At 49.4% G+C, this 10,646-nt stretch overlaps 2 protein-coding genes across 6 annotated transcripts in view; one reads left to right on the top strand and one right to left on the bottom strand.

Moving 5' to 3' along the window:
* Positions 1-300: 300 nt before the first annotated feature.
* Positions 301-7,858, top strand: RDH12 (retinol dehydrogenase 12). The gene is made up of 7 exons (XM_061997851.1): positions 301-467; positions 1,060-1,178; positions 1,958-2,113; positions 2,400-2,504; positions 2,865-3,074; positions 3,843-4,032; positions 5,888-7,858. Exons 1-7 carry the CDS (start codon positions 388-390, stop codon positions 5,988-5,990), a joined length of 963 nt encoding a protein of 320 aa, XP_061853835.1. The 5' UTR covers positions 301-387; the 3' UTR covers positions 5,991-7,858.
* ZFYVE26 (zinc finger FYVE-type containing 26) overlaps positions 3,702-10,646 on the bottom strand; it is a 49,185-nt gene continuing 42,240 nt past the window's right edge. For 4 of the 5 annotated variants that reach the window (XM_061997848.1, XM_061997843.1, XM_061997846.1 and 1 more), the window contains one exon: positions 8,069-10,435. In XM_061997848.1, the coding sequence (XP_061853832.1) occupies positions 10,226-10,435 (210 nt within the window). In that variant the 3' untranslated portion in view covers positions 8,069-10,225. Of the gene's footprint in view, positions 3,982-8,068; positions 10,436-10,646 lie in introns of those variants that run through there. The other variant, XM_061997847.1, reaches the window with a different exon arrangement.

Here is a 10,646-nt window from a genome sequence, read left to right as displayed (position 1 = left end):
AACTTGATCTTAAAGATCTTTTCCAACCAACCAAACCAATCCTGTGATTCCATGACCGTTTCATACATTTTCCTACGGTTAGCGTCAGAAACTGCGGCGTGCAGTGATGAAAACGTGTTTTGAGTCTCTTTCCAGACAGTTGCTGGGCTTTCTCCTTAGATATTTCTCGGTTTATTAATCGGAGAGTGCAATTGGAGCGTCAGATTGTTCCGAGACACCCTGAGCTGGGGCGGTGCTGAGCCGGGGCGGGCGGTGCCGAGCTGGGGCGGTGCTGAGCTGAGGCGGGCGGTGCCGAGCTGAGGCGGGCGGCGCCGCGCTGGGGCTGGGACGGTGCTGACCTGAGGCGGGTGGTGCCGAGGTCGCGGCTGCTGCAGTGTGGCCGGAGAGATGCTGAGCTGCTGGGGGGTCGCGCTGGGCGCCGCCGTCTCTGTGCCTGTGCTGCTGCTGGTGGCAGCGCCCTACATCAGGTGTGTCCCACGCGGGTGCAGGCGGGCGCGAGCGGCGGGTCTGGCCGGCTGACGGGAGTCCGAATGCGACGGGCTCCTTCTCACAGCCCGCGCTGGGGGAGGGCGGCGTTCGCGCCGCCTCAGTAACAGTAACGCGGCCGCAGCAGGAGCCGGGGTGCTGCCGGGGCTCGGCTCGGCTCGGCTCGGCTCCGGCGGCGGCGGTTCAGTGCCGTGTATCAGCCACCGGCCGCCCGCAGCTCCCGCGCGGGTCGGTCCCGGACGCCGGAGACGGGCGGGGCCCGCGTTCGCCTCACGGCCCCGGCGGAGCTCATTGGCCGAGGCCGCGGCGCTGGCGGCGGCCGCCAATGGGAGCCGTGGCCCCACTGGCCGTGGGGGCGGAGCGGCGCGGCCGGGCCGGGGGCCGCTGCGTGCGGCAATAGGCCGAGGGTTCGGTCCCAAGGCGATCGTGACCAACCGGTGCAGGTGACACCGCCTGCGGCTCCCGGGGCCCCCGGGTTGGCGCGGCCGGCGGGTCGGAACCTGGGTCCCTCAGTGCTCAGGTGCTCCGGGTTCCCTGTAGAGAGACCGTGACCGGTGCCGCTCTCTCTTGCAGGAAGTATGTCGCCGGAGGCCAGTGTAAGTCGACAGCGAGGCTGGAGGGGAAGGTGGTGATAATCACAGGAGCCAACACGGGCATCGGGAAGGAGACGGCCAGGGCCCTGGCACGAAGAGGCAAGTTCCAGGCCTTCATCATCATCGGCGTGTGCGCCTGCCTGGCAGCAGTCCCCTCTCTGTGTCTAAGGGAGGAGTATTTTATGCTTATAAGTGAACTGGATTCCAAAGTGATTCCAGTCAAGCCGCAGTGATGCTTCTCCAGAGGCTGTTAACCACTGAGGTGCAACTCCCCAGTTCCTCAGCTGGTTTCATTGCTTGAGCTCCAGAAGTGTGCCTCGTGACATGGAAATGCTTCTGCACTGCAGCTGGTTTGAGAGGGCTGGAGAAGTTATTGATATCCCTAGATTCTGCTTTTATGAAGCTGGAAAATCCAGTAGGCCCAGGGCTGTGTGCTTTAGTTTTTCATGTTTCAAACCAATTTGGTTTAAATGCTTTTTGAGTAACCGGTAAGGGGATTAAACTACCTGTTGCCAACACATTTAGCAATTACTCTGGCTGAAATCCAAGTCCCTTCACGTGCTCCTGGCTTGGTGTTCCCATTACAGGAGCACATATAACCCTGTTGCACCAGTGCTGTGGTACACACTCCTGACCTGGGAAAACCTGGACAGAGGAACTTCAAATGTGTATTTTCCTGATCTGAAGACAGCTTGGGGCTGGATCAGAGCTAACAACATAGTAGGAAAGGCTTTGTCCATCCTAGCTGCTCTCGACTGGTGTTAATCCCCTAAAGAAACACTATGTTGTTGGTAAGCACCGAGGAGTCAGGCTGCTTGTCGTAGCCTTGAGCATCCAGTGAACTCAGCTTCCGTTCCTGCTTTCTTGCCTCCTTGCAGGTGCGAGGGTGATTGTTGCTTGCAGAGACACAGTGAAGGCAGAAGCTGCAGCCAGTGAAATCCGAGCTGAGACAGGGAACCAGCAAGTCATTGTGAAAAAACTAGACTTGGCTGACACAAAGTCCATCCGGGAGTTTTCCGAGAAATTCCTAGCAGGTATAGATCTTCTTTTCTGTGAGCATATTTGAGCAAAGACCACTGCCTGCTCGCCTGGCACGTGCCAAATCCCTGGCATAAGGATCTCTGGGCCCTGTTGGGTACTGAGGTTTGCAGCAACGGCTTCGCAGAGGCCATGAGCTAGGTCATGGTAGAAGACTTATTGAGGTGATGTGGCTGCAACTCAGGACAGGCATGGGGTTTTTTCCTTGGCTGACTTGTGCCAACTTCTTGTCTGCCTTTGGCCCCCATTTCCCTGTATAAGGATATCTGTTGTTTCTTGCAGAGGAGAAAGAACTCCATATTCTCATTAATAATGCTGGTGTGATGTTATGCCCTTACTCCAAAACTGCTGATGGCTTTGAGATGCACCTGGGAGTGAATCACCTCGGTAAGGCCAGTGCAGTCATGTTTGCACTCAGCATCTGTGGCAAAATGCCAGAGGAAAATCCTGCTTTCAGATTTTCTTTTCCACACCCTTTCTTCTTGGGGAAGGATTAGGTTTTGGAGATGCAGTACATTTGCTTATCACGGGCGTGGTTTCAGTATCTGTACATGCTGCCCGAGTCATGTGAAATGTTTGACAGCTCTAGCTTTTTGAAGCTGAGGGGCAGAACTGAGCAGCCCATAAAAGCTGGGCCGTTGCTGCAGGGAGGGTCGTTTCCTTGGGCTCCAAATGACAAGGTGCAAGTATTTTGACATTGCAGTGGGAGCCCCTTGTGGGAAGGATGACATTTCCTCTGCCCCTCAGGCCATTTTCTGCTGACCTTCCTCTTGCTGGAGCGGCTGAAGCAATGTGCCCCAGCCCGCATCGTGAATGTCTCCTCCCTGGCCCACCACGGCGGCCGCATCCGCTTCCATGACCTGCAGGGCGAGAAGAGCTACAACCGTGGGCTGGCCTACTGCCACAGCAAGCTGGCCAACGTGCTCTTCACACGGGAGCTAGCCAGGCGGCTGCAAGGCAAGTCCCAGCACAGACAGGGCTACTGAGCAACATGTGGCGGGGACAGGGGAGCCAAGAAACACCTGGGAATTGGCTCTGCAGAAAGGAAAGGGTTTGAGGCAAGGGGCACTGATGCCTCTTTGCAGCAAGAAAATACCTCTTGTCTGTGGAGCCGAGAGAATTTTCAAACACCTCTTAACTGCAGTGGGGCACAGCAGTTCACTATCTTGGTGCAGCTCAAGAGATTTCGGGGTTTTTTGCCACTTGTCAAAAACCAGCTGCATCCTTGCAGGCAATGGTGGTAAGGAAGCTGAAAAAACAGGAGCTGAACTACAGCTGCAGCCTCCAATAGAAAACCTAGTGCACACTCAGCTGCCTAAAGTGTTGATGGCCTGTAGAACAGAAGCACAGGACTTCTTAAGTCACACCATCTGTCACAGCCATATCGTTCAGTTCTTTTCACTAGTATTTATTTTACTAAAACAGCAGCAGTTTCTCTAGGAAACAGTGCATCAGGACTGATAGAAACTGGTGCTGTTTTAGCAGCCAGGCTCCCTGGCACATAACTCTGCAGAAAGCATGTAGGGGTTGCAGTGTTTGGAAGTGAGGGGTTGCTCCAGCAAGCACTAACTACAGAGGACTTCACTTACTTGCCCTGTGTCCGTGCCTGGACTCCTCTAAGTTGAATATCTGCAGACGGTGGAGGAGTGTATCAACTTTTTTTTTTTTTAAGGCAGTTTTTTTAAAGGCCTGCAGATTTATCTCAGGCTGTTTCTTTTGGCATAGGCACTAAAGTCACAGCAAATGCTCTCCATCCTGGGTCTGTCCGCTCGGAGCTGGTCCGACACTCATTGGTGATGTCGTGGCTGTGGAAGACGTTCTCGTTCTTCTTGAAGACACCTTGGGAAGGAGCTCAGACCAGCATCTACTGTGCAGTAGCAGAGGAGTTAGACTCTGTGACAGGACAGTATTTCAGGTGGGTACAAGCAGATGGAGTGCTATACAGTGGAAGGCAACCTTGTTGTCTGGAGAAAATAACAATTACTATAATTCTTCATTAAGAAGGAACTGGGTAAAGAGGCTGGATGATAAGACTGAAGGTGACAAATAATAGAGCAATACCCCTTGCAGGTCTTTTGCAGTGGATATTGTGTTAGAAGAAATCTCTGACCTGTGCAACACTGCACACAACAGCAGGTGCTTCAGTGCTAAGAACACCCTCGTGTTCCAAGCGGGCTGTCACACGCTCAGAGATCTAATCCTGATCTGCCCCAGACCTGGGCAAATTACTTTTCAGTAAAGCTGTTTAGTTAATGAGGTCACTTGAGTCAATCCTGGGAAGATCACTTTGGTTCTCTATAGTTTTACCCCACTGGAGCAGAAGGGGCCCGTGCTCCCATGGAGATGGGAGGGCTCCTGGTGCTTGTGGTTTAACTCCAGCCAGGGGGGTTGGGGAGGAGAATCAGGAAAAAAAAAACCAAACCTCATGGATTGAGATAAGAATAAAATGAAATAAAAGATAGCAATACTAAAGTATATAATAGTAATGAAAAGGAAGAGAACAAAAAAAGAGAGAGAAATAAAGCCCAAGAAAGACTTGACTTCTCTGATTTACTCCAGGGCCCTGCATAGCCAAGCCTTTTCCCCTCAATTATCATCCTAGGTTAGAAGACCACCATTTGAGCAGATTCATGCAGATGTGTCTGTCAGCTTCCCAGTGGGTGTAAAGCGCTGTGACAGTACTGAGCATTTTTTCCTTCACACATTGGAGCCTTTGCAGGACGCAGCCTCTTGTCATACGACATCAGATTAGTCTCTCTAATGACTTGGTCTGATCTTCACGTGGGAGTTTGCACCATCTTAATCAGACAAATGTATAAATAGATGTCTTGATCTTCCCTGGATGACTGTCCAGGATAGATGTGGAGAGTTTATGTGCTGGAGTACCAAAAACTTTATTGGATTTTAAACTCGGGAGGTTTGAACTGGGTGGGAAATGAATAGTTTCAACTGTAATTCACAATTTAGATTGGACTACCTGAAAATCCTTTTCACTTTCCAGGCAAGAGAATATAAAGCACAAGTACAGACTAATAAGAGAATTTGCGTGCCACAGCAAGATAGGTGAAGTCAATGAGAGTCATGTCAGGAAGGAATATCAGAGACTGTGCACTTGGAGGTCTAAAAACACTAAGGCTGGGTACAGATTTGAGGAAATGCAGTTTGTTCTCTCACCCACGTTATTGCAGCATCTAACATTGTCAGGTGAGAACACCCAATCTCTGCCCCAGACAGAGTGCTGTCTGATGGTAGGAGCTGAGGAGGAAAGGAGCCCCAGTTCAGAGCATAATGGAAAAGGAGATAACCATGCATGGTTACTACAGGATGATGGGATGAAGAAGACGGGATAAATAGTTTAGAATGAAAGGCCGAGTGGCTTTTTTTTGCAGTGTTTGGTAGAAAAGAGGCTCCTGAAGAAGCTTAGTTAGCATTTATAGCCCTTTTTAGTGGTACTTACGGGAATGTACACTGAAAAGTAAATAGTAGAGCATATACAGGTTTCTGAAACACTTAAGACAACAGAGAGGACTTGATTTGCTTGCCAGTTCTTGGTGCCCTTTGGAGAGACTCAAGCCTCGCCAGCTGAGAGAAAACTTTCACAAGGTGGCTTAGCACCAGCCCTTGCTCATTTGCTGGATAGCCTCCCGCTCTTCTTCAGTTGGTGTGGCAGTTAAGCTAATGGCAGCTCCCTTAGTTCAACACAGACACCTCAGTGTGCTAATAGAGATCTTTGATTTGAAAAATAAAAGTAAGAAGTGTTGCTGTTGCAGTGATTGCCAGCCAGCATATGTGTCACCAAGGGGCCGGGATGAGGAGACTGCAAAGAAGCTGTGGAGTGTGAGCTGTGAGCTCCTTGGCATCCAGTGGGTCTGAGCACCACAGGTCGCACCTGTCTGCCTGGACGACTTTTGGGAACAGCACTGCTGAGAGACCTCCAGACAGGAATGAAGACACTTCAGCTGCCCTCACGATGGCTCTATGGACACTGTCCGATGTGAATTTCTGGAATATTACACTTAAGGATTGAGATTTGTAAGCTACCCATTCCCCTTGTCTAGCTGGAGAATTAGAGAACCCACACAGGGACCAACCTTTGCTTGGTATCTCACACAGCAGCCAGAGGCTGTTGTTCTCTGGCTGTAGAATAGCAATGAAGGTTACAGTCTTAGGGTTAGGTTATGAAGTAAGAACTACCTTTAAAGTTTTCTTTTCTAACAGTAACAGTAAAAAGGTACAACTCAATGTATGGTAGTTGAGGTTATTTTCAGTTCCTACTATTTGACTTGCAGGGTGAAAGTACTGTAAGATACTAGATTTTCTGGCAATGACTCGCAATACGAATGCTCTCAAGCACACAGAAACAGGTGCTGACCTGCAAGGTTAAGTGGAATCAGTAACTTTTCTCTCTATTTCCTGTAAGAAGCAGTACTCCAGCCCCAGAAGGTTCTTGGCTGCAGCTTCCCACTGACTGCAGTAAGTTTACTGAGGGTGGGTGCAGCTTTTGAGAGCCCAGGACTCAGTGCAGGTGGCTGGGAGGTTAAAAGGTGCGAGTGACACAACTGTGCATAGGCAAGTTATCACTGAAAAAAATAAACATCTCTCCTGCGAAGCACTGAGCAAAGACAGGGTAAAAGTTGTCACAGTAAAGCCCCCACTGCACTTTAAATGGCTGCAGAGCCCAGACAAGAGCAGAATGAATACAGAACAGCTCAACTACCTTAAGCTTCAGCTGACACCATAGCTTTAAATGACAGCAGACTACTTGCAGATAAATAGCTGAAGCAGAGGTTGGGACTATGTTGCTATGATGAAGTCAAATACAGGGCCAGGAAATTAAGACTTGCACAGAGAACCTTACGTTTGTCTGGCCAGCAGCTCCAGCCTGGCCCTGCAGTACTGCATAGCTTGCAACTTCCACAAGGCAGCTGGGTCAATCCACGTTAGCAGTCTCGTTAGAAAGAGTTAAGCAGTTAGAAAACAAGTGCCACAGCTCATAAGATTCACTTCTTCTTCTGAAATGCAAGTATGGAAGTGTTTGGACTTGCATATGAACACACCACTGGGACCAACTGCTTAGTTTCATGATTGATTCATTCTCCCTGGATGCTATCTATGCAGATCAGTCCTGTGCTACCTCTGAGCAGTACCAAATAAAGCCATTTTCCAAGAGGAAACTGTATCTTCCTTTGGGAATGCTGAATCAGTTTACTTGGTGTTGCTGTTACCTGCACCTGCTTTACTAAACTCAGGAACTCCATTTGGGTAATATTTTCAAGACCTTGTGTGTTTGTGCCTGTCACTTTGCCTTTTTTTCCTCCCTCTTTATGCTTCATTTGAATATGAAGCCAAGTTCACAACTACAGTCTTACAGTAGAATGCTGCCCAGCACTGCAGGCTTGGTTTGCTTGCTTTCTCTGTGACTCTCTCATCTTGAAAATTGCTTCCAGGAGCAACAGAAACCACTTTTTGAAAAAGCAGGAAGTGTCTTTAGGCTGAAATACTTTGCCCTCACAGAAGTCTGATTGCAGACTTACATAACACATGGAACTACATATTTCCATAGACACTCAGCCACTCTTTTTTGACCTTGGGCAAGTCATTTATACCTCCTTCTAGGCTGATCTGTAAAGTGAGGGAACTAAAGCTCATTTAGCTGTCTCAAAGGGAGGCTTGTAAGAGAGAGTTAGATTAACTCGCAAAGCTCCTTCAAGACGATTACTGGTTTGTGAGAGTCCATGTGTGAGGCTGAGCTATCCACCTAGCTACTGGGAGGACTTCTAAAGTTGTGAGATCTCAACTGATCTAGATGTCGATGACATTGTAGCAGTGAGAGATTTTGCACAACGGAACCCTTCTTCCCCTTCCAGCTACTCTCCTAAGCATAGCTAAAAGCCAAATACAGATCTAGGAAGAGATGCTGGGCTATGCCGAGATAAGAAGCAAACAGAGGATACATCAACAGTCGTAATACTTTATTCTTTTTTCATTGTAAACAAACTTTGGTCATTAATAGAGAAGTTCTTTTTAACTGGCAGTACTCAATCCCTTTTTGATGCTCAGAAACTCAAAGCCCCTTGGTAATTGCACTATTCGTGACACAAGGCAGTTAGTCAGGATCAAAATTCCAGTTATGCTGGTAAGAGAAAGATCCCTATGATTCTAGGTTAAGAAACATCAAATTACAGCAAAGACTACATAAAGTGCATTGGGTACAGTGCAAAGAGGTCAGGAAGAAAGGCAGGTACAGAACTGACTGGTCTGTGTGGCAAAATGCATTCCCTGTGCTCTGTACAGCTTGAGGAACTCGAGCAGAACAGGAGGTATTGCAGCAATGCAGATCAGGACACCCACAAACAAACGTCCTCCCCATAATCAGAGGTGGAAGTGACCGAGAACATGAATAGTGTCACAGTTTAGGATTAGCCTAATGGCTGTCATCTAGGGGAAAGCCAGGTCAGTCTGGCCAAGAAAATAAAGCAGCTTTCATTAGCACTGCTCACTGATGAGATAATGCAAATCTGTGGTCAGGAGATTCTGAAAGCTAAACATGGTTGTTTTTGACAGCTTCTCTCCGAGACACTTCCAGCCCTGCCCTAGTGAGGGGATCACCTCCCAGGAGGTGTTTGTGTCATTGGGGCACTGCTTATGAAGCACTACAGGAAGTGGACCGGGTCCTGTCCAGCACCATGGAACTCTATTCTATCACTACGGTGAGCTGGGGGATAGTGCAAAACTCTTGCTTGACAGTCTCAATTATATGTACTGAAACTATTTATAGTTCTATTACACTTAAGAAAACCTATTGTTTCTTCTGAAGTAAACAACTTTTTAACAAAAGAAGCAAACCAGTTTTCCCACTTGTGCAGAAACACATGTAAACAGCAAACACAAACTCGCCTGGAGTACTGTCTTTTGTTCTAGCTTGTGTTTTGAAGGCCCTGCCACTGTCTGCCATTCTGCCAATTTCCCATGCCTCAGTCACAGTTGCAGGGAAGCAGCTGCCCTTTTTCAGCATCTCTGAACACAGCCACTACACAAAGATTCCTGGTTTTCCACAAAACCGAGTTAGCCTAACACTCAGAGAGCAAAGCCTGTCAGTATAGTCTATACAGTACGTCCAGTTAATAAAGAATCAGCCTGGTGTTCTGTTATACGTGGCAGGGGCAGATTATTCTGATAAGTAACAAGTAAATGCCTGTGTGACAGGAACACAGACTGCTTGTTGAATTTTACCATAGCTTGGCTCCCTGAATGTTTTCTGCAATACCTACTGAAAAGCTTTGGAAGTTTACTGGAGATGGCTTAGTGATAAAGCTGCATCTCAAGGACGTATTGGGTATTGCCACAGCATGGAGAGAGGTATGTGACTTAAAGGATTCTTTTCCCTTTGTACTTCCCTTACAGGATGTGCCCTTTACCACTTCATCCATCCCGTAAGGGCTCAGGTGCCACATGTGTGGCACCCATCAGACAGGGTGACTGAGCAGTAGAAACCTGCCATGAAGAATCAGTTCCTACGTTTTCAATGAACTAAAGAAACTGGGCACGTTGTACTAGAGGGGAGAGAAAAAGAGCAGCAGTAGTTTGTATAGAGGCTTTAAAAAAATCTCTGAATTTCAGTCTTTGTAAGAAAAAGATTTCTCCAATTACAGGAGACTCATCATCAGAACAGGTTGTATACTCCAGGCTACACTAAGCTGATGAGATTTTTCTGTCCTCTCTGTATACATTTTCTGGGTTAAAAATAAAATAATACAATTAGGTTTGATGCCTTTCAAAGAAATTGATCAACACCCCTCCCACCAAACCCTGAGCCAGCAACAGAAGTGTCCTCTTCCATACATTAAGTTCTTGCTTCTTCAGTTTGAAACTGCTCCCTTCCCCCCACCCCCCCATCAGAAAGATACCCAAGAACCACCCTGAGGTAGCGACTGTTTGTCAAAGCACAGGACTGGCACTTGTAATTTAGTTCCCTTCCCTTCACCAGAGGCACGTTCACAGCATCTCTTTGCCGCCAGCGTCAGCTGAGGGATGTCCACTTCGTGCACAGGCTGCCGGCCCCGGGCGCCTGTCAGCCGTGCCAGAGCCTCCCCACCGGCAACAGGCAGCTACTCACTGGCGCCCGGTGGCAGCCGCGGCCTGGCCCTGGGCTGGTGGCCCGCGAGCCACTGCGCGCAGATGGCCTTGACCACGTGGTCGCCGGCGCTGTCGGCCAGCTGCCGCACGTGCTGCACTAGCTGCAGCGCGCGGCCCCTCTCCTGCCGCACCGACACCAGGTATGCGGAGCGCAGCTTGCTGCACAGCACGTACGCCTGCACCTGAAATGCAGCTGTGTCAGCACTGCCGCAGCACCCACAGCACCCACGCAGCACTGCTGCAGCACCCGCACAAGCCAGGGCAGCACCCACAGCACGTGGCACAGCACATACACCTGCCCCTGAAATGCGGCTGGTCAGCACCGCCGCAGCACCCGCACCTCCCGAAGCAGAGCACTGCACGGAGCACATCCCCGTGTCAGAGATGGACACG

The sequence above is a fragment of the Colius striatus genome, chromosome 6 (assembly GCF_028858725.1).
Source record: "Colius striatus isolate bColStr4 chromosome 6, bColStr4.1.hap1, whole genome shotgun sequence".
Classification (NCBI taxonomy): Eukaryota; Metazoa; Chordata; class Aves; order Coliiformes; family Coliidae; genus Colius; species Colius striatus.
This window is presented reverse-complemented; position numbering and strand designations above follow the sequence as displayed.

Coding starts and splice junctions, on each gene's coding strand:
- RDH12 (XM_061997851.1), top strand. CDS start 388: ATGCTGAGCTGCTGGGGGGTCGCGCTGGGCGCCGCCGTCTCTGTGCCT. Junction 468..1,059: donor GTGGCAGCGCCCTACATCAG/GTGTGTCCCACG, acceptor TCTCTCTTGCAG/GAAGTATGTCGCCGGAGGCC. Junction 1,179..1,957: donor CAGGGCCCTGGCACGAAGAG/GCAAGTTCCAGG, acceptor GCCTCCTTGCAG/GTGCGAGGGTGATTGTTGCT.